Below are 18,523 nucleotides of genomic sequence, written 5' to 3'. Positions count from 1 at the left end.
TTCTTTTTTTTTGTAATTTGTGACTGACTATATGTGACAGCAGTATAAAGCAAATCAAAATATTTTTATAGTCTTTTATAATTTTTATATTTTAACAGCTCATTTTTATATTTCATTTTGCACATTAATAATCATAGTATATGTGCCATTTTTATTATCCATTAATGTAGAACTTATAACCATAATTTTGTGTTAGTTTATATTCTTTATATTTTTTATTTTTAGTGGCAGTAACTTAATTACTTTAAAGGTAAATTATTAATCGTAATATGTTGATTAATAATTTAATAATGGCCACTTGAGCCTCTTAAGGTCTGTCATTCAATATTATACTTTCTTTAAAAGTTAATTGTTACTTGTCCCTTTATATTATATGCTTTGATATATGAGTTATGATTACTTTCTGTTTTTAGATTTAGGCTTTTTTAGAGAAATCTTTTGTTAGTATTGTGACCTTTACTTTTGATTAACTTTCTGAACTCATCAGTCTCTTTAATACCAATACCATTTTAAAATCAGCTAATCAGGTAAGTTAACTTTTGAAAACTCTTGGAGGACAAAAATTACTGCAGTAATATTTGGCTCACCTTTTCCCCCACCAATTCTCATTCTTCATTATTTGAATTTTTTTTCTTTTTTTGGTCTCCTTTGTGTCCTACATTTATTCCAACAGTGACATTATTTACTCTTAAGCATCTTTCTTTCTGCATTCTTAGCTTTATTATTTACTTTTGTTTCTATGTTAATTACCCACCCCACCCTTTTTATTATTTTCTCTAGAATGAGTTCTTCATTTCACTGGTTATATTACAAACTCGTCTACTGCACTCTCTCTCTCTGCTGCCTGATTGAAATATCATGTAATTTTAAATTTACTGGTTAGCAACATTTTAAAAAGGTAGAAAATATATAGGTGAAATTAATTTTAATAATATATCTGTATTAATTTGCTAGGGCTGCTCTAACAAAGTACCATAGATTAGGTGGCTTAAACAAAAGAAATTTATTCTCTCACAATTCTGGAAGCTAAAAGTTTGAGATTAAAGTGTCAGCAGCACTGGTTTCTTCTGAGGTCTCTCTCCTTGGCTTGTAGATGATCATCTTCTTGTGTCTTCACATGGTCTTGCCTTTGTGTGTGTGTCTGTGTCCTAATCTCCTCTTACCATGTTTAAGAAGAGCTTAGGACGCAGACACATACACAAAGGGAAGGTTAGGGCCCATCCTAAAGATCTTGTTGTAACTTAATTACCTCTTTAAACACCGTATTGCCAAATACAGTTGCATCCTGAGATACCAGGGATTAAGGCTTCCACATACGAATTTTGAGGGGCTACAATTCAGCCTATAATAATAGCTAAAATATTATCATTTCTGCATGTAATCAATTCAAAATTATCAGTGAAATATTTTACATTCCATTTCTTACTGTCTTCAAAATCCAGAGTATATTATACACTTGCAACACACTTAAATTCAAATATTAAAGTTTCATTAGAAATATTTTTTTGTATTTGGAATTCCTTTAATTTACAGTTGAAAAAGTAGATTCACATACTCAAGTTGTTTTAAACATACTAAAAATTTACAGTAACAGAATTCAGTATCAATTTTGAACTTTAATTAAAATTAAATAAAATTTAAAAATCAGTTCCTTAGTCACGATAGGCCCATTTCAAGTGCTCAAAAGCCACATGGGGCTTAAATTTGGACCGTGCAGCCCTAGAGTTTCTCTTTCTGTACCCTAATCCTTTGGAGTTAGAGATTTAGTGCTTTCTGCAGAAAGAGTTTGTTTTTTTTTCTCATCCATTTTTTCGTTCAAATACATATTAAGTTCTTATTCTGTGCGGGATATAAAGCACATAACCGTCGAGATTTGGTTCTCTGGGCATGGGATACATTGCTGTGTGTTTTTCCATTTCTGAAACCATCTTCCCTCATAGCATATTTTAATACTGTACCTGTTCCAATGCTAGCTAAGTCCTTTTTCTTCCTTGTAGAATGGTAGTTAGTCAAATATTCTTTCATCACAGTTTTATTAATATTTTACACATACTTCTCATTCCAAACTTCAGATACTCATCTAACATTCTGAGAATTATATACACCTTATCACTAGTTCATTTATTTGCAAAAGCCATGCTTTATTCCCTATTACATTGAACGGTGATTTGTACTTGGCATAATGTTAAGAATCACCATAAAGTTCTTCTAATAGTCTTGACTTTTTTTTTTTTTTTTTTGAGGATTATAGTAACTGCTTATGTCTAGGTAATTGAATAAATTCATATACATTTTGGGGTTTCCTCTCAATTAAATTGACAGTTAAGATTTCTATCACATAATTTTATTCTGGACATCCCTTGTGACTTAGAGGTATACAATCATCATATTCTTAAAGAATTCTGTTCATTTTTCTTCCACTTTAAATCTTTTCCTTTCTTTTTGTTTGCCTCTGGGCCTGAAGGCCTTTGTATGTTAACATTAGACAAAGCAAGAATGGCTTCATCTTTATTTTCCCTTTTTCTTTTCTTAATTTTTATATTTCTTCTTTTATATCCTATTCAAGCTCTTCTGTTTCCTTCCACTAATTCTCTTTTTTGGGTTTTTCTATACTACTTTAGCTGGAATATTCTCCTGGCCAGATCTAGAGTTTCTGGAAAAAAGTTCAGGTTTTTGCTTGTTTCACCTACTCTGGTAAGCTAACTGTAATACTTCTAGTTCTTTTTCCTCATCTCCTTCCAAATGGACATGCACACACTAAACACATTTTGTGCAGTTTCTATTCCCTTTGTTCTGCCTGCCTGTCTGAATTGTTGCTGCATACCTACAGCTCCACGATATTGGCAGAGGCACAGTCCATAATGGGAAACTCTAGAAAGGAGTTTATTTTGCTCAAGATCACACAATTTAGAAGCAGTCAAAATGAACCCTCATCTCCTGACTATTACTTTCTCTCTACCTAGACTTCATTTGAAAATGATAACAGCTTAATCTGAGATGGAACTAAAAGGTTCCAAGCAATTGTATTACATCCTATGAATCTTCTTTCTCATTCTTGACTAGCTACACTGACATGTTTAAAAATAAGTGGCCATGATCTCTTGCTTTCAGGTATACAAATAAGCTAATGAGTGTATGTAAATATATACATGTGTACATATATGTCTACCCACATATATATTGATATGAAAAAATAAAATGTTTGTTCTAGGCTCATATTCTGCTCGACTGTGGTGAAGACAATGTCTGTAAACCCAAACTGGAAGTTTCTGTAGATAGGTAAGTTTTGCCCCAAATAACAAACAAAAATATAATAAATATAAACAAAAGAGTACGCTTTTCTATTCAAAGTGCTAACATATTTTAATAAGAATTAGTTATATTAGAAAATAATGCATGATATTCTATAATAAAACTATCAGTATTGAGCTTTAAAAAAATATCCACTGTATTTTCACTACTTATCTAGGTTGACAGATTTATTACCATTCAGCTTTAGGTAGTATCACAAAGTATCTTCAAGCTCCATTTCATTGTAGGCATACTCTTTGCTCAAGGAATATCCTTACCATTTTATATGGTATATAAATCATAAAGAATAATTGTGAGAATCATGACAAATGGGTAATTCAGCTTTTAGAAAGAAAAATCAGGGAATTAAAACATACATACAGAGATATAAAACTACTTTAGTAATAGATATGAACGATAGTGATATATTAGTAGCATCAGTGTTTTCTTTTACTGAGAGAAGCATTGGATTTGCACCCAGTGTGCTACTTTTTGTTTTCTATTGAGCTGTGAAGTACTCTTAAAATATCTTGAGACACTGTTGAACATGTCGGTGGTGTCTATTTATCTCTCGTTTCTTTTGACAGTCATATGCTCCCCATGTAGTGTTTTTTCTTAGTTTAGATTTGTATTAACTTGTAGTGATCAAAAGAAGATCTACATTGGGGACGACAACCCCCTGACATTGATTGTCAAGGCTCAGAATCAAGGAGAAGGTGCCTACGAAGCTGAGCTCATCGTTTCCATACCACCGCAGGCTGATTTCATCGGGGTTGTCCGAAACAGTGAAGTAAGCAAGCTGCCTCTTTAAAAATCGAAATGCACTCACAGGTCTTATTAACATTAATGAGCTGCTCCCCTATTTAGTGAAGCACAAGCTTAGCCATTCCACCTAGGGCTAGATTACTAGACAATAGAGTGCCTATCGTACATAATTCCTTTCAAGCCTAATACTTTGCATAATGCATGGGTATGGCGTTTTCAGAATTGCTAGCTAAGTGCCTAAAAAGGAGGTCAAATAGATAAAGTGTCCAAGCCTGTCCATCAAATTATTTGTCAGAGGCAGTATGGTTATGTATCTAAGTCCTCTAGGGATCTTTCAGAAACACTTTTATGTTTCTGTATGGCAACTGTATACAATTCTGACTTCTCCCTTACTCCCAGTTTGCTCAAATAGATTTATTTGCTTAGAAAATAGAAAAAGAAACATAAATATCTAATGGCATGATATTTTATTTCTTTTCACATCCTTTTTCTTTGTCTATCAAAGGCCTTGGCAAGACTTTCCTGTGCATTTAAGACAGAAAACCAAACCCGCCAAGTGGTATGTGACCTTGGAAACCCAATGAAAGCTGGAACTCAAGTAAGACATTTTAATTAAATGGCTCCTTTTGGCCACAAATACAATAGCATCTTTTTCTCTGGGTTTGTTCATGGTAATCTTTCTTAATAAACACTTCAAAATAGTGTCTTTAAAAGTTTAATGATTAGCAGAGTTTAGTTTTAACTAAGATACTAAAATAATGGGTTGTGCTGTTACATTATATTCCATAAGCTGCTCTCGGCACTGCCTTCGGTTTGGTAAATGGGTGAGAACATGGTTTAAAGTAAAAACTAAAATTATAATTTTGGTATTTTAAACTCATGCTTTAATGGGCCCTCAAAAGCCATTCTGGAAAATAACAAGACTGTCATTCTTAGGTGCGACAGTTGCCTCATTAACCTGAAATGCTATAATATAGGCCCCATACAGAGGATCAAAAAGAAGCTTAGTTGGATCAGGCTCCCTTTCAGATCATAGAGCAGGGAGCCCAGAAGCTTGAAAAGAGGCATCCAGTTGTTTTGTTTACAAAGCCTTTAAAAAGTAAACAAAACATACCTTGTAGAATTCCTAGTATCAAGGGAAATACGGCAGTATATGTTGTGTGACTTTTTAAATAGAACTTATTTTATATAATGGCACATTGATATTGGTAATTTGAAGATCTGTGCTAATATGGGGCCAAATATTCCATGTTTCTTTAAGTATATTTTCTATTAAAAGTCATTATTATTTCTAGATGTTTGGTATCTTAGGAAAGAGAGCTTGAACAAAGTACCCTAAGTTTCACTTTTTCTCATGTATTCAGTGTTTCATTAACAAGTGAGCATGCCTTTTATTTTCTCATATCTCATTTTCTTCAGCTTTCTTGCTGATACCTCATTCAGTGTGGATAGTTTCTGGTTATTCCAAATGGCCAGCTCCAGGCTTTGTAAAGTAGGAGCCAGTTCTCAAGAAGTACCATTTTTATTTATGTGATCCTCAAAAAGCCTGCTTTCCTGTACCTTGTGGTTCATTCGTTTTCTTTAAAACTCATTAATTTCCCAGCTGCAGGAGTTAAGGTGTTTGGTATTGGGGAGGGTTGTGAGAGATGTAAGAGGAGAAATTCTGGTTCTGGCCTTACTTATGCCTTCTTTAGCCAGGTTCTCTTACTCTTATAAACCATCCGTCTCCTCCTTCCTGGCCCGTTAACACAGCACAGTTCATTTGTTATCTTCCTGTTACCAAATCATTGTGCCTAGTTGCTGTACTGTCATTGGATCAACAAACATTTACTTTTGCATTTTTTTGGAAGATAGGTAATATAAGAAAGTTATAATTATGATTAATAATTATTAAATAGGCTTCCTTATGGATTGGCCCAAGTATCTTAAATAAAAGAGATTTGATAGAAAATCAGATTTAATTATCTTTGTTCAGTTTTATAAGCTCAGAAAAACTCTATTTTATAACATTCTTTTTTCTTTGGACATTGGATTTGAAATTTCACTAATCAGACATTGACTAACATTACCATCTTTTCCTCTCCAGCTCTTAGCTGGTCTTCGTTTCAGTGTGCACCAGCAATCAGAGATGGATACTTCTGTGAAATTTGATTTACAAATTCAAAGGTATGAAAACAACTTGTATTACCTTATGATAACTATTGAGTAGTTATTTACTTTTTATAAATATATTATGTAATATACTTTAAATATTATAGAATAGCACAGATTAAAATTTCAGTACTTGAGCTGGGTGCAATGGCTCACGTCTGTTGTCCCTGCTACTCAGGAGAATGAGATGGGAGTATCCCTTGAGGCCAGGAGTTCTGGACCAGCCTGGGCAACATAGTGAGGCCACCTCTCTTAAAAATAAAAATTCAGTACTTGATTACAGCACTTGTAAAATCAATATTTACATAAGAATAATTTTATTGTCACTTTTGAGTTTGTAAAACAAAATTAAAAGAAAACTTGACCATTTTGTTGGAATTAAATGCTAATGAAAATAATTATTTAAAATTTTTCACGTGTTACTTTTGATTTGTTCATTTTTAGTTTCAATAGGCTTACCTCTGTATGATTTTGATGGTAATTATGCTTAATTTAGTCCTAAATACATTTTTTTCTTTTTCAGCTCTAATCTTTTTGACAGAGTAAGCCCAGTTGTATCTCACAAAGCTGATCTTGCTGTTTTAGCTGCTGTTGAGATAAGAGGGTCAGTATGATTACTAAGTTAAGTATCTCATTGTCATGATTGCTTTTTAAAAGTAGCTACTAGGCCCTAGCTTCTTTTGGATATTTGGTGGTGGTTTTACTAGGGCAGTAGCTTATGTAGAGATGAGATCCTAGGTGTGTTCTAAAGCTCCAAATACTTACTGGGTGATCCTCTGAAAAGGAACAAGACATACCAACAAGATGCACTAAGGTTATTGAATTTTTATGTAGATTAACTTAGCAATTCACCTGTTACATGTAGATTTAATAAAAGCATTTTTTGTGTGTATGTGCATTAATTGGTTTTTTTCTTTAAAATTTTTTTATTGAATCTAATTTTATTCATTTGAATACAGGGTACTTTTGAAAATGAACTGACTATATCATTTTGATATTCATGGTAGGTTTTCTTTGGTCATTGTTTAGAGTCTCAAGTCCTGATCATATCTTTCTCCCAATTCCAAATTGGGAGTACAAGGAGAACCCTGAGACTGAAGAAGACGTTGGGCCAGTTGTTCAGCACATCTATGAGGTTTGCAGCTGTTGGATTTAACTGAAACCTAGTGAGAGAGACAACAAAGAGAGGAGCAGCTAAGCTACTTTTTAAAAATAATTCTATGTAATTTTTATGTAAACTCTGCATAGATGAAGTATGTATCAGATTTCTTTGGGTATTTTCCTATTCATAAGTTCATTTTTAGCTGACAGCTTCATGTGCTTAAAGAAAGCAATTTATGTAATTTGTTGTTTAAAGCTAATTAGTTCTACTTGAATAAAAGAAATAGGTCATTGGGTGTTTTTCCATGGGCATTTTGTAGTTCTGACTAAAAATTGAAAATGCCTATATCAAATAATCAAAATTTTGTTCCTATAGAAAGTTTTCTTTGTCCTTGTTCATCAATAATTTTTTAATGTTTTCCTCTTGTTTATATTTTCATCCTGACACATATTACTCTACTTTAGAGACAAATGTTGAGCTTGATCTCTTTTGTGTAAATATGGTCACTTTGTAATAATAGAATCTAACTGTGGAAACTCTATTGTTATTCAAACCCTGTTGCTAATATGATTTCTAAAGTTGGTGTAGGGGAAGATTATAGGATAAATTTTTGCCCAAAGTATATACATTTTCTTTTTTTTTTCTCATTAGCTGAGAAACAATGGTCCAAGTTCATTCAGCAAGGCAATGCTACATCTTCAGTGGCCTTACAAATACAACAATAACACTTTGTTGTACATCCTTCATTATGATATTGATGGGCCAATGAACTGCACTTCAGATATGGAGATCAACCCTTTGAGAATTAAGGTAATGTGCTTAATAGCAGCTCTTCATTACGACGATTTTATTGTGTTCATTCTAAATCTATAAAAGAAATATATGAAAGAAAAGAACTATTTTAATGTAAAACCCACTCTGCAAAAATATGTTTGCTCATAACCAGTACACCAAAGATTAGATTATTTGTATAATAGGTAAGAATTATTTCTGTGAAGTCATAGTGAACCATGTATTTATGGAGTGTTTAGTGAGTCTCAGTAGATATTCTTAAGTGACTAAAATTGACCTTGCTCCATTGCATCATTATCTAATGTATAATATTGTGTCAAGAGTGTCTCGTTGTTGGAATTTCTATCTTTGGGATAAGATATACCATTTTATTCATGACTCTTGACTTACATGACTTAGAAAAATGTCATTTTATGGAATTATATATACTTTTGGATACAGTCATCTTCATCCTAGCACATAAAATTTGCATAAGAAGCTATTGCACAATATGGTCTGAAGAAAGTTAAAAAACAAAAAATATACTCATAATTGACATTCATCACAGATATACTGTGGAATTTCAGGCTGTTCCTGTGTGTTTTATCAATTTCCTCTCTAGCTATGCCAGAGGAGAAAGTAATGGCTAGGGAGAGCTAATTTTTTTGGTACATATTAAGGACTCTGATCTTTATTTTTCTATCCTTACTGTTCATCATACATTAAGTGGTGAATTTTGTGTCATACTAAATTCTCATTTACTGTTTTTCAGTCATATATAAGAGCTTATGTCAAATTGTCAATGTAAAATGTTTTCCATTATTGCTCACCAGCATTTTATTCATATAATCCTAGATCTCATCTTCGCAAACAACTGAAAAGAATGACACAATTGCTGGGCAAGGCGACCGCAACCATCTCATCACCAAGCGGGATCTCGCCCTCAGTGAAGGAGATGTTCACACTTTGGTAAGTGCCATTTCAATTACAGGCACTATAAACATTCTAAAATATGTGATTATAGGACTGATGCCAAAGAACATTTCAAAATAACAACAGCTGTGCTTGAAAGAACTATATATATTTTTATACCATTCAGTCTTTTTACTTTCGTTTTTCCGAGTCAAATTAATGCCAGATTTTCTTGAAATGATCTTTTGAAGATTGCTAATAAAAATATTTTATGTTGCAGCTTAGTTTTATGACTGTACTCCTTTAACTGATCTCTTTCTTGGCCTCCCCCTAGTCTTTGAGACTTTAGTGCAACACTGCAGGAAAACCCAGAAGGCCCCAACAAAAATATATTAGAAGAATAATTAGCATTATGATTAACTTATGTTGAGTTAGCCTATATAATGACTATCATGTTTTATTTAAAGGGGCTTATTGTTTAAGTTTTTGAAAATTAGCAGATCTGCAAATCATCACCTAGTAGAGAACCCGGTATAGTGTTCGTGTCCAATAGCGATCACCAGTTACTTTTACTTCGCCAAATTCTGTGGTCTTTCTTAGTCCTCATCCAATTCAACTGCTCAGTGACTTCTGGCTAACTTAATCACTTCCTCCATGAAACATTTTTCAATCATTTCCTAGGGCACCACTCTCTGTTGGTTCTCTGCCTACCACCAACTACTTCTTAATCTCTGCGTTCAGGCCTTTAAACTCTGGAGAATTCCATGCTCAGATCGTAGGTTTCTTCTCTGCTCCACCTATGTTCATTCACTAGATCTGTGCCGTCCAATATTGTAGACACCAGCCATATTTCAAGACTTCAATAGCCACATGAGTCTAGTAGCTACCCTATCAGGAAGTATAGATATCTTCCATACTGATGATTCCCATCATCACAGAAAGTTCTAGTGGACAGTGCTGCACTAGACGATCTTAGTAACTCTTATGGCTATAAAGATCATCTGGTATGGATGCCCTTAATTTGTATTTCCGGTCTGATCCTCTGCATTGAACTCCAGACTCTACTATACAGCTACCTATTAGATCTCCTACCTACCCTCTAACAGGAATTTCAAACTTAATTCTAAAAATACACCCTTGACCATCTTTGCTGTTACCACAATGTTTTACATTTTCATAAATATCAACTCCATTCTGTCTAAAACCTGGGCCTCATGCTTGATTCCTCTCTTTCTCTCACATTTCACATTCTGTATTGCAGCAAATTCTATCGGTATCTACCTTCAAAATTTCCAGAATCTGGCCCCTTCCACCAGTGCCACAACCTAACCCAGGTCGCCTTCCTCTCCTGCGTGGACTATTGCCAAACCCCTAGTTGGTCTCTGTATTTCTGCCCTTCTCCCCACTGTGGTTTATCTGCCGCACAGAAGCCAGAGTGATCCTTTTAAATGCAGGTTGGATCATGTCACTCCAGTGCCTTTCCATCTAATGCAGAGAAGGGCCCAGAGCCCACAATACCCTTTAAGCCCAACATGATCTAGACCCTTCCTGCCTCTCTGCCTGCGTCTCCTCTCCTTACTTACTCTGTTCCTCCCATTTTCCACCCTGCTTTTTATTGAACAGACAGCCCCAAGCTTGTTTCTTCGTCCAGGCTTTGAAAATTGCTCTTCCATCTGCCTGGAATACTCTTTGTCTAGATATCCCTGTGGCTTACTTTCCCATCTCCTTCTGTGTCCTTAAATGTCAAATTATGACAGAGGACTGCTTGCCCAAGCCATGTGAAATAGAAACTGCCTTCTAACCCACCACCCCACTTTGAATTCTATACTCTCTATGCCCCTAGAATTATGGGTATTTTTAATTGAAACAAAACTCATGTAACATAAAATGTACCATTTTTAACCATTTTAAAGTATATTATTTAGTGGTTTTTATTATATTCACAACATTGTTTAACCATTACCACTATAATCCCAAACATTTTGTCACCCCTGCAAAAGAAATGCTGTACCCATTAAGCAGTCTCTCCCCATTCTCTGCTATCACCAGCCTCTGGTAACCACTAATCTGCTTTCCTATTTTGGACATTTCATAGATAGAGCATTATACAATATGTGGCTTTTTGTGCCTGGCTTCCTTCACTTATCATGTTTTCAAGATCTATCCATGTTGTAGCATGTATTAGTACTTCATTTTTATGGCTGAATAATATTCCATTGTGTGTACAAAACATCTTTTGTTTATCCATTCAGTTGATGGACATTTGGATTGTTTCCACTTTTTGTCTATTTTGAATAGTGCCACTATGAATATTCACACACAAGTTTTTGTGCAAACATGTTTTTTTAATTCTCTTGGGAATAAACCTAGAAATGGAATTGCTGGATCATATGAAAACTCTATATTTAACTTTTTGGGGAACTGCCAAACTGCTATCCATAGTGGCTGTACCATTTTACAGTACCAGCCAGCAATGTGTGAGGGTTCCATTTTTCCCACATCCTTGTCAACACTATTATTGTCTTTTTATTTGTTTTAAACTTTTCATAGTCATCCTAGTCGGTATGAAGAGGTATCTCACTGTGGTTTTGATTTGCATTTCCCTATTGACTGATGATGTTCAGCATCTTTTTCATTTGTATATCTTGTTTGGAGAAAAGTCTATTCAAATCCTTTGCCCATTTTTAAATTGCATTGTTTGCCTTTCATTGTGAATTGTAAAGGATTCTTTATATATTCTGGGTACTACCCTCATCAGATACATGATTGTACATATTTTCTCTCATTTTGTATGAATTATCTTTTCACTTTCTTCATAGTATCTTGATGCACAAAAGTGTGAGTTTATTTTTGTTTTTTTTTTTTTTTGAGGTAGGATCTCACTCTGTTGCTCAGGCTGGAGTGCAGTGGCTTCATTGTAGCTCACTTAGCCTCAAACTCCTGAGCTCAAGTGATCCTGCTGCCTGAGCCTCCTGAGTAGCACAAGCATGTGCCGTCACACCCAGCTAATTTTTCTGTTTTTTGTATATATAGAGTCTCACTCTTGCTCAGGCTGGTCTCAAACTCCTGGCCTCAAGCAATCCTTCTGCCTTGGCCTTCCAAAGTGCTAGAATTACAGGAGTGAGCCACCACACCCGGCCTTGATGCACAAAAGTTTTTAAATTTGAAGAAATCTAACGTCATCTTTTGTTGCTTATAATTTTGTTGTCATATTTTAAAAACCATTGGCTAAACTAAGGCCATGAAGATTTATACGTATGTTTTCTGATTTTATAAATTTTATACTTAAAGCTCTTATATTTATATCTCTGATTCATTTTGAGTTAATTTTAAGTATATTGTAAGGTAGAAGTTGAAATCAATTCTTTTGTATGTTGCTATCCAATTGTCCCAGCAACATTTGTTGAAAAGACTATTCTTTACCCCTTAAATTGTCTTGGCAGTCTTGTTGAAAATGAATTGACCACAGATACATGGGTTTATTTCCGGACTCTCAGTTCCATGCCATTGACCTATATGTGCGAATCCTTAATGCTAGTATCAAATTGTTATGATTACTGTAGCTGTGTGTAGTAAGTTTTGAACTTGGGAAGTCTGAATACATTTTCTTCTTCTTAAAGACTGTTCTGGCTATTTGGAGTCTCTTTCAATTCCATGTGAATTTTAGGATTAGCTTGCCCTTTTCTGCAGAAAAGGTAGCTGGAGTTTTGACAGTAATTTATTGAGTCTATCAATTTAAGGAGTATTGCCATCTTAACAACGTACATCTTTCAGGGCATGAACACACATGCCTTTCTATTTATTTAGTGTTTAATTTCTTTCAATAATATTTTATAGTTTTCAGTACTAGTCATGCACTGCCTTGGTTAAATTATTTGTATGTATTTTATTCTTTTCAATGCTGTTTTAAATGGAATTGTTTTCTTAATTTCCTTTTTGGATTCCTCATTGGTATTGTACTGAAATACAACTCTCATTTGTATATTGATTTTGTATCTTGCACCTTTTCTGTACTTATTAGCTCTAATAGTTTTAGTGTGGATTATTTACTTTTTTCCTATATTTAAGATCCTGTCATCTGTGAAGAGATAGCTTTACTTCATTTTAATCTGGATGCCTTTTATTATCTTTTTTCTTGCTTAATTGCACTGGCTAAAACCTTCTGTACACTGTTGAATAGAAGCAGCATGAGTGGGCATCCTTGTCTTGTTCCTAATCGTAGGGGGAAAGTAAAAGTATCCAGTCTTTCACTATTATGTATGACATTAGCTGTGGGATGCCTTTTATCAGATCAAAGAAGCTCTCTTTTATTCCTAATCACCAACAGGTGGTACCACTTACTGGATAGTATTGTTGTGAGGTATTTGCATGTGACATGTGTAACACAGTATGACCAGCACATAGAAGGTGGTTAATATTTGTTTCCTTTGACTGCCAACCTTCAATGTGCTGATCAAAGCACTCAATATGGCAAAGGCAATCAGCATGCCATTTGATTTCTATAGATCCAACGTGGAATAACCATTAGAAATTCACTCTGTTTCCTTTTCTCTTCCACAGGTATATTGTGATCTGATTTTCATATCTTACCATTTTTACCATGGTTTGCCTAAAGAATGTTCAGTTCTAGCTGTAAAAATGAATCTTTTAATATTATAGATCTTATCCTTCTATAAAAGAAGTTACATTAAAACCAACCCCTTCATAACTAAAAGCATTCATAGACTCAACTATTAGCCTGCTTATTTTATTTTATCAATATTTCAAGATTTTAATGTGTCAAAAGATTGCTTCTTTTTCTTTTTTTAAATTTTAAATCGCCTTTATTAAAAACAAAAAACCACAGAAAATGGGTTAACAGTATATGCATTTCATATGAAACATGTAGGGAAAAAACACCTTCATTTTAGAGTTAAATAACTCATATTCATACAGTAGAGTTAGCTCTCTGATATCTAATAATCTAATGATCATCTCTGAAAACTTAGCCTGCTTATTTTGAGCATTATTCCTACAAGACAGGAATCCGTATAATCTCTTTTTGGCCTTCACGTAAAAAAGAAAAAAAAAAGCTACATCTAATTTTCAAATGTCGAAGAGATGATAGAATGACTTTTTCTGTAAGTAAAGAATTCGTTTTGGCAGGGTTGTGGAATCGCTCAGTGCTTGAAGATTGTCTGCCAGGTGGGGCGACTAGACAGAGGAAAGAGTGCAATCCTGTATGTAAAGTCTCTGCTGTGGACTGAGACCTTTATGAATGTAAGTAGACAGATACAGCATTTAGCAAACATATCCATTTTTTTTCAAAGAAATAAAAAAGATCTGATATCTGGGAAATCATCTCACTGTTACTTCCATACAGAAGGAAAACCAGAATCATTCATATTCTCTGAAGTCATCTGCTTCATTTAATGTCATAGAGTTTCCATATAAGAACCTTCCAATTGAGGATATCGTCAACTCCACATTAGTAAGTCATAAATTTACAGAAATGAAATAAATGCACTCAGTTCAAATGCCCTAGATGTTTTTATTGTGTTTTTTTAAAATGGTAGTTTAAGTATTTCGATAATTTAAAGTAATGAATTTATTTGGTAAGATTATACCCTAGTTTAATATTATTATTTTACTCCTCCACCCCAGAATTATTAAAGCTAGGACTTTTACTTTAGCATCTTGTCCTCTATAAGAGATTTCTTGGCATATACTAAATTAGAAAGTTAAAAAGTTGGAAATTAACTGCAACAAGTGAGGCATTGTGAAGATCTTTAAAGATTAAAAATGGGATCAGCACATCATAAACTGGGTTGGATTATTTAAAAATCATTTCAGATGCAATCAGAAGTTAACCTGTCATTTAGAGTTTTATGTGCATATGTGCATGCTATAGATATCAAACATGAGATCACTAAATTATCATATGCAAGAAAAGAACATAATGTGAATACCATTAAAAATGAAAATATAACAGTCACTCAAATATTTGTTAAGTCAGTGAACTCTTTTTAAAGCTAAAAAACTTTTTTCCTCAATAGGTTACCACTAATGTCACCTGGGGCATTCAACCAGCACCCATGCCTGTACCTGTGTGGGTGATCATTTTAGCAGTTCTAGCAGGATTGCTGTTACTGGCTCTTTTGGTATTTGTAATGTACAGGGTAAGTAATGGACTTTGAAAGAGAGGGAGAGAGGGAAAGCTGAAGAAAAGGAGAAGGGAGGGAGGGAAAGAAAGAAGAATAGAAAAGTAAGCGAAGGAAGAAAGGGACCTATAATGATGATATATGATGAGCATTACTTATTATTTGAGGGAAGAGAAAATGCATGAAGTGGCATTTAAATTTGCTTGGTCATAATATAGTCACTCAAAAAATATTTTTATAATTCTACACTGATGTGTCAATAACGTTGGTTTTTCTTCAACTGACAGATGGGCTTTTTTAAACGTGTCCGGCCACCTCAAGAAGAACAAGAAAGGGAACAGCTTCAACCTCATGAAAATGGTGAAGGAAACTCAGAAACTTAACTGATTTTATGCAAGATACCATCAGAATTACCAACTTCATAATAGATTTAAATCTCCTTCATGAGGAATAAAATTCCCTGATCATGCCCATTGGCTTTAACCACAAAATTAGAACAATATTTGTCAATCTTATCATTATAAATAAGTTCAGACATATATTTAACACACATACAGCAACTTGTGTTTTTAGGTGTTTAAATAATAAAATTTTAAGTGATAGTTCTTATTCAATGTACATAAGACAGGTAGTGCCTGAGTTACTACTTTATATAGAATAGTACCTCCTGTAATTATTGTTTCTGCTTTAGTGTGTTGGATTTTGCTGTTTGTTGTTGTTTTAAAGCAACCCAAATTTGGACATTAGCATCCACATCTTTTGTTCAGGTACTTAATATGTATTACACTACAGTTGACTTTTCAAGCTACTAAAGACTTTATAACTGCATGAACTTGGATTTTGATATCACCTATATGGTAGAACTTAAAAAAAAAACATGCATGATACCATCAGAATTCTTGCCTGTTATAACAAAGGTACAATATTTTGTTTTAATATGAAAATTGGGTAGATGCTATTAAATTTTTATTTATATTTAATTCTCAGTTTATGTTATTACATTTTACCTTGTACAGTTTGTTTTATGTCAAATTCTTTAAGCCAATCTATACTAAAAATTAGTTCTAGAATCACAGATGCCTCATTTGTGTAATAGTTTAATTTTCCCTAAGTATTACTGAAAGCCATACAGAGTTTGAAATCATTTCCAAAGTATATTTATTCCATTGTTTCAGTTTGGCTACTTGCAATACAAAAAAGAACATTTTAATTAAAGTACTGTGTTTGTAGTTCTTTGAGATAGTTGCTTATTATAGTAGTACATTCTTAAGAGCAGAGCAGAATTTTAGTTGGTATTAATTTATTTTCCTCCTATCCATGTATTTTTCGTTATATTTCTAAACTTTACTGAGAATGGGTCAAGATCAATGAGGAATCTTTACAACTTATGCGAACCTGGATCCCTCACCCCTGCCCCATGAGAAATGCTTAGAATCAAAACTCTTAAGGTAGCTCACTGGTTTACTTCTAGCAATAGCATGATGCTACTTACATGAATATTACCTCACTTTAAGCAAGGTAATGTGTAAAACCAGTCTCAGCTATCAGAATAACTTTTACAAGGTATTTTTATAAGTAGTTCAGGTTATTGAAAACCTTTCTTAGGTTTGTTAACATAAATTACTTTTCTAGGATTTTTAATAAAAGCTGCATAGGTGGCAAGTTGTAGTTTTATATGCCTGTAAGGTGATGAATCTTCTGGTAGAATAAGTGATTTATTCACAATTCCTCAAGGCCTGGGGATGACTATCAATTATACCTATTTTTGTGCAATTACATCATGTTGTGCATTAGAAATTGAGAGTTTAATAGCTTTTTAACTATTGTCCTTGTTAGGCAATGATAAATATTTCCCTTAAATCATTGACCTTTTTTCTGTGTTTTAAAAATAACTGAAATTTATCTTGCCATGTTTTGTATTATCATTCCATGTATAGTGACTGTGCTAATCTTGAGAATATATTCATAAAATAGAAGCACATTTAGTTGAGTTATACAAGATAGAACATAGAGAAGACCCTATATTTAGCTTTAGTGAATTTCAAAATCAATGGCTTTTGGAGTATAAATTTTATTAGTAGCTTAAAAGAGTTTAATCATATGCAATAAGTATTTTTATTACCGTAAACTTAAAATTCCTTAAGAAAAAAAAATATTTTTATCTTAGAGCCAAGTGTTGCCTGCCACCAGTCACTAAGCTAGTCTGTAACAAATTTTACCTTGTCTGTTTTCCCATCTGACAGTAGTCATTCCTGAAAATATGTTGGATAGAAATTCACTCTTCGATAAAAGTGTTAGTGTTTGCTTTTGCATCATCTGTTCCTTTAATGGCCTCTATCTCAAGGCATAATCTTGTATTGGAAATTGAAAGATGCTGTAAATAGAAATTAATATGATGTGCTTAATTTCCTTTGTGAAGTGTAGTTTTAAGCAATAGTGTAGCTTTTCTTTCAAAAGATGAAAATTTATATCTCTACAAAAATATGGAGAAGTATAATTTGAAAGCCTTTTCTCTGAGAAAAATGTTGGGATCCTTTTTGCTCTAAAGTATCGTGTGAATGTATTTGATTAAATATCAAAAATGTATTATGAAAACAATTTTAATCTCCCAACATTTTAAATGCTACTATATTTGGTATTTATTGAGAATTAAAATCCATTTTGAAGGATAAAATTCTTACAATCTGATTTGGTTTTTAAAAAATGTGAATGAGCTAGAGGATGTTTAAAGCATTTGACATTGGTAAGAAATATTGATGCTGATATTAATTTGTTATATGGGTATTTATTTCAGAATTGATATTTTCAGAAACATTTGTGTGAGGGTCATTCCTCCCTTTACCTTTATTTTATGATTAATTATCAATATAATTCTGATTAAGTTCTCAATGATTCTGAAAAGCAAAACAATTAGTCAAAATATTATTGCCACAATTCTACCTGTTATGAAACTACTACATAGTTAATTCTCATTAACAAATAATATTTATATTTCTATAAAGAGAAAATTCAAGGATTAGTAAAAGATACTTTACTGGCTTAAGAGGGCTGTGAAAGATTTTTAATAGTAAATCATGACCCTAGAGAGAGATTTGTGTGGCAAAAGTATAATATGTAATAGATCAGTTGGTTTTTGTAAGGCAAACAGAGTTTGTAAATTAGTAGATGTTCCTATGTTGCAGAATGTAGAGAAGAGTAAGTTGTTCATGGGGTACCCGTGTATAGCCATTGCCCATCTCAGTGTCACTTTGTATTCTTGGATAGCTTGTATATGTAGTAGTTTGATAAATAATAATTTGAAAAAAAACTCAGAAAATTGATTAGAGGATCAAAAGTGGTGAATGAAATTTCTTAATGCTCAGTGTTTTAGAGAGTATCCCTTTTAACTTGT

At 33.2% G+C, this 18,523-nt stretch overlaps 1 protein-coding gene across 3 annotated transcripts in view; it reads left to right on the top strand.

Moving 5' to 3' along the window:
* ITGAV (integrin subunit alpha V) overlaps positions 1-16,860 on the top strand; it is a 77,717-nt gene extending 60,857 nt beyond the window's left edge. For 2 of the 3 annotated variants that reach the window (XM_069491644.1, XM_069491473.1), the window contains 12 exons: positions 3,212-3,279; positions 3,934-4,081; positions 4,562-4,654; positions 6,143-6,222; positions 6,731-6,811; positions 7,237-7,342; positions 7,961-8,119; positions 8,936-9,049; positions 14,138-14,251; positions 14,355-14,462; positions 15,028-15,150; positions 15,420-16,860. In XM_069491644.1, the coding sequence (XP_069347745.1) occupies positions 3,212-3,279; positions 3,934-4,081; positions 4,562-4,654; positions 6,143-6,222; positions 6,731-6,811; positions 7,237-7,342; positions 7,961-8,119; positions 8,936-9,049; positions 14,138-14,251; positions 14,355-14,462; positions 15,028-15,150; positions 15,420-15,515 (1,290 nt within the window). In that variant the 3' untranslated portion in view covers positions 15,516-16,860. The remainder of the gene's footprint in view (positions 1-3,211; positions 3,280-3,933; positions 4,082-4,561; positions 4,655-6,142; positions 6,223-6,730; positions 6,812-7,236; positions 7,343-7,960; positions 8,120-8,935; positions 9,050-14,137; positions 14,252-14,354; positions 14,463-15,027; positions 15,151-15,419) is intronic. The other variant, XM_069491560.1, reaches the window with a different exon arrangement.
* The last annotated feature ends 1,663 nt before the right edge of the window (positions 16,861-18,523 follow it).

The sequence above is a fragment of the Eulemur rufifrons genome, chromosome 1 (genome assembly GCF_041146395.1).
Source record: "Eulemur rufifrons isolate Redbay chromosome 1, OSU_ERuf_1, whole genome shotgun sequence".
Classification (NCBI taxonomy): domain Eukaryota; kingdom Metazoa; phylum Chordata; class Mammalia; order Primates; family Lemuridae; genus Eulemur; species Eulemur rufifrons.
The sequence above is the reverse complement of the archived record's forward strand: the minus strand, read 5'-3'. Positions and strand labels throughout refer to the sequence as shown.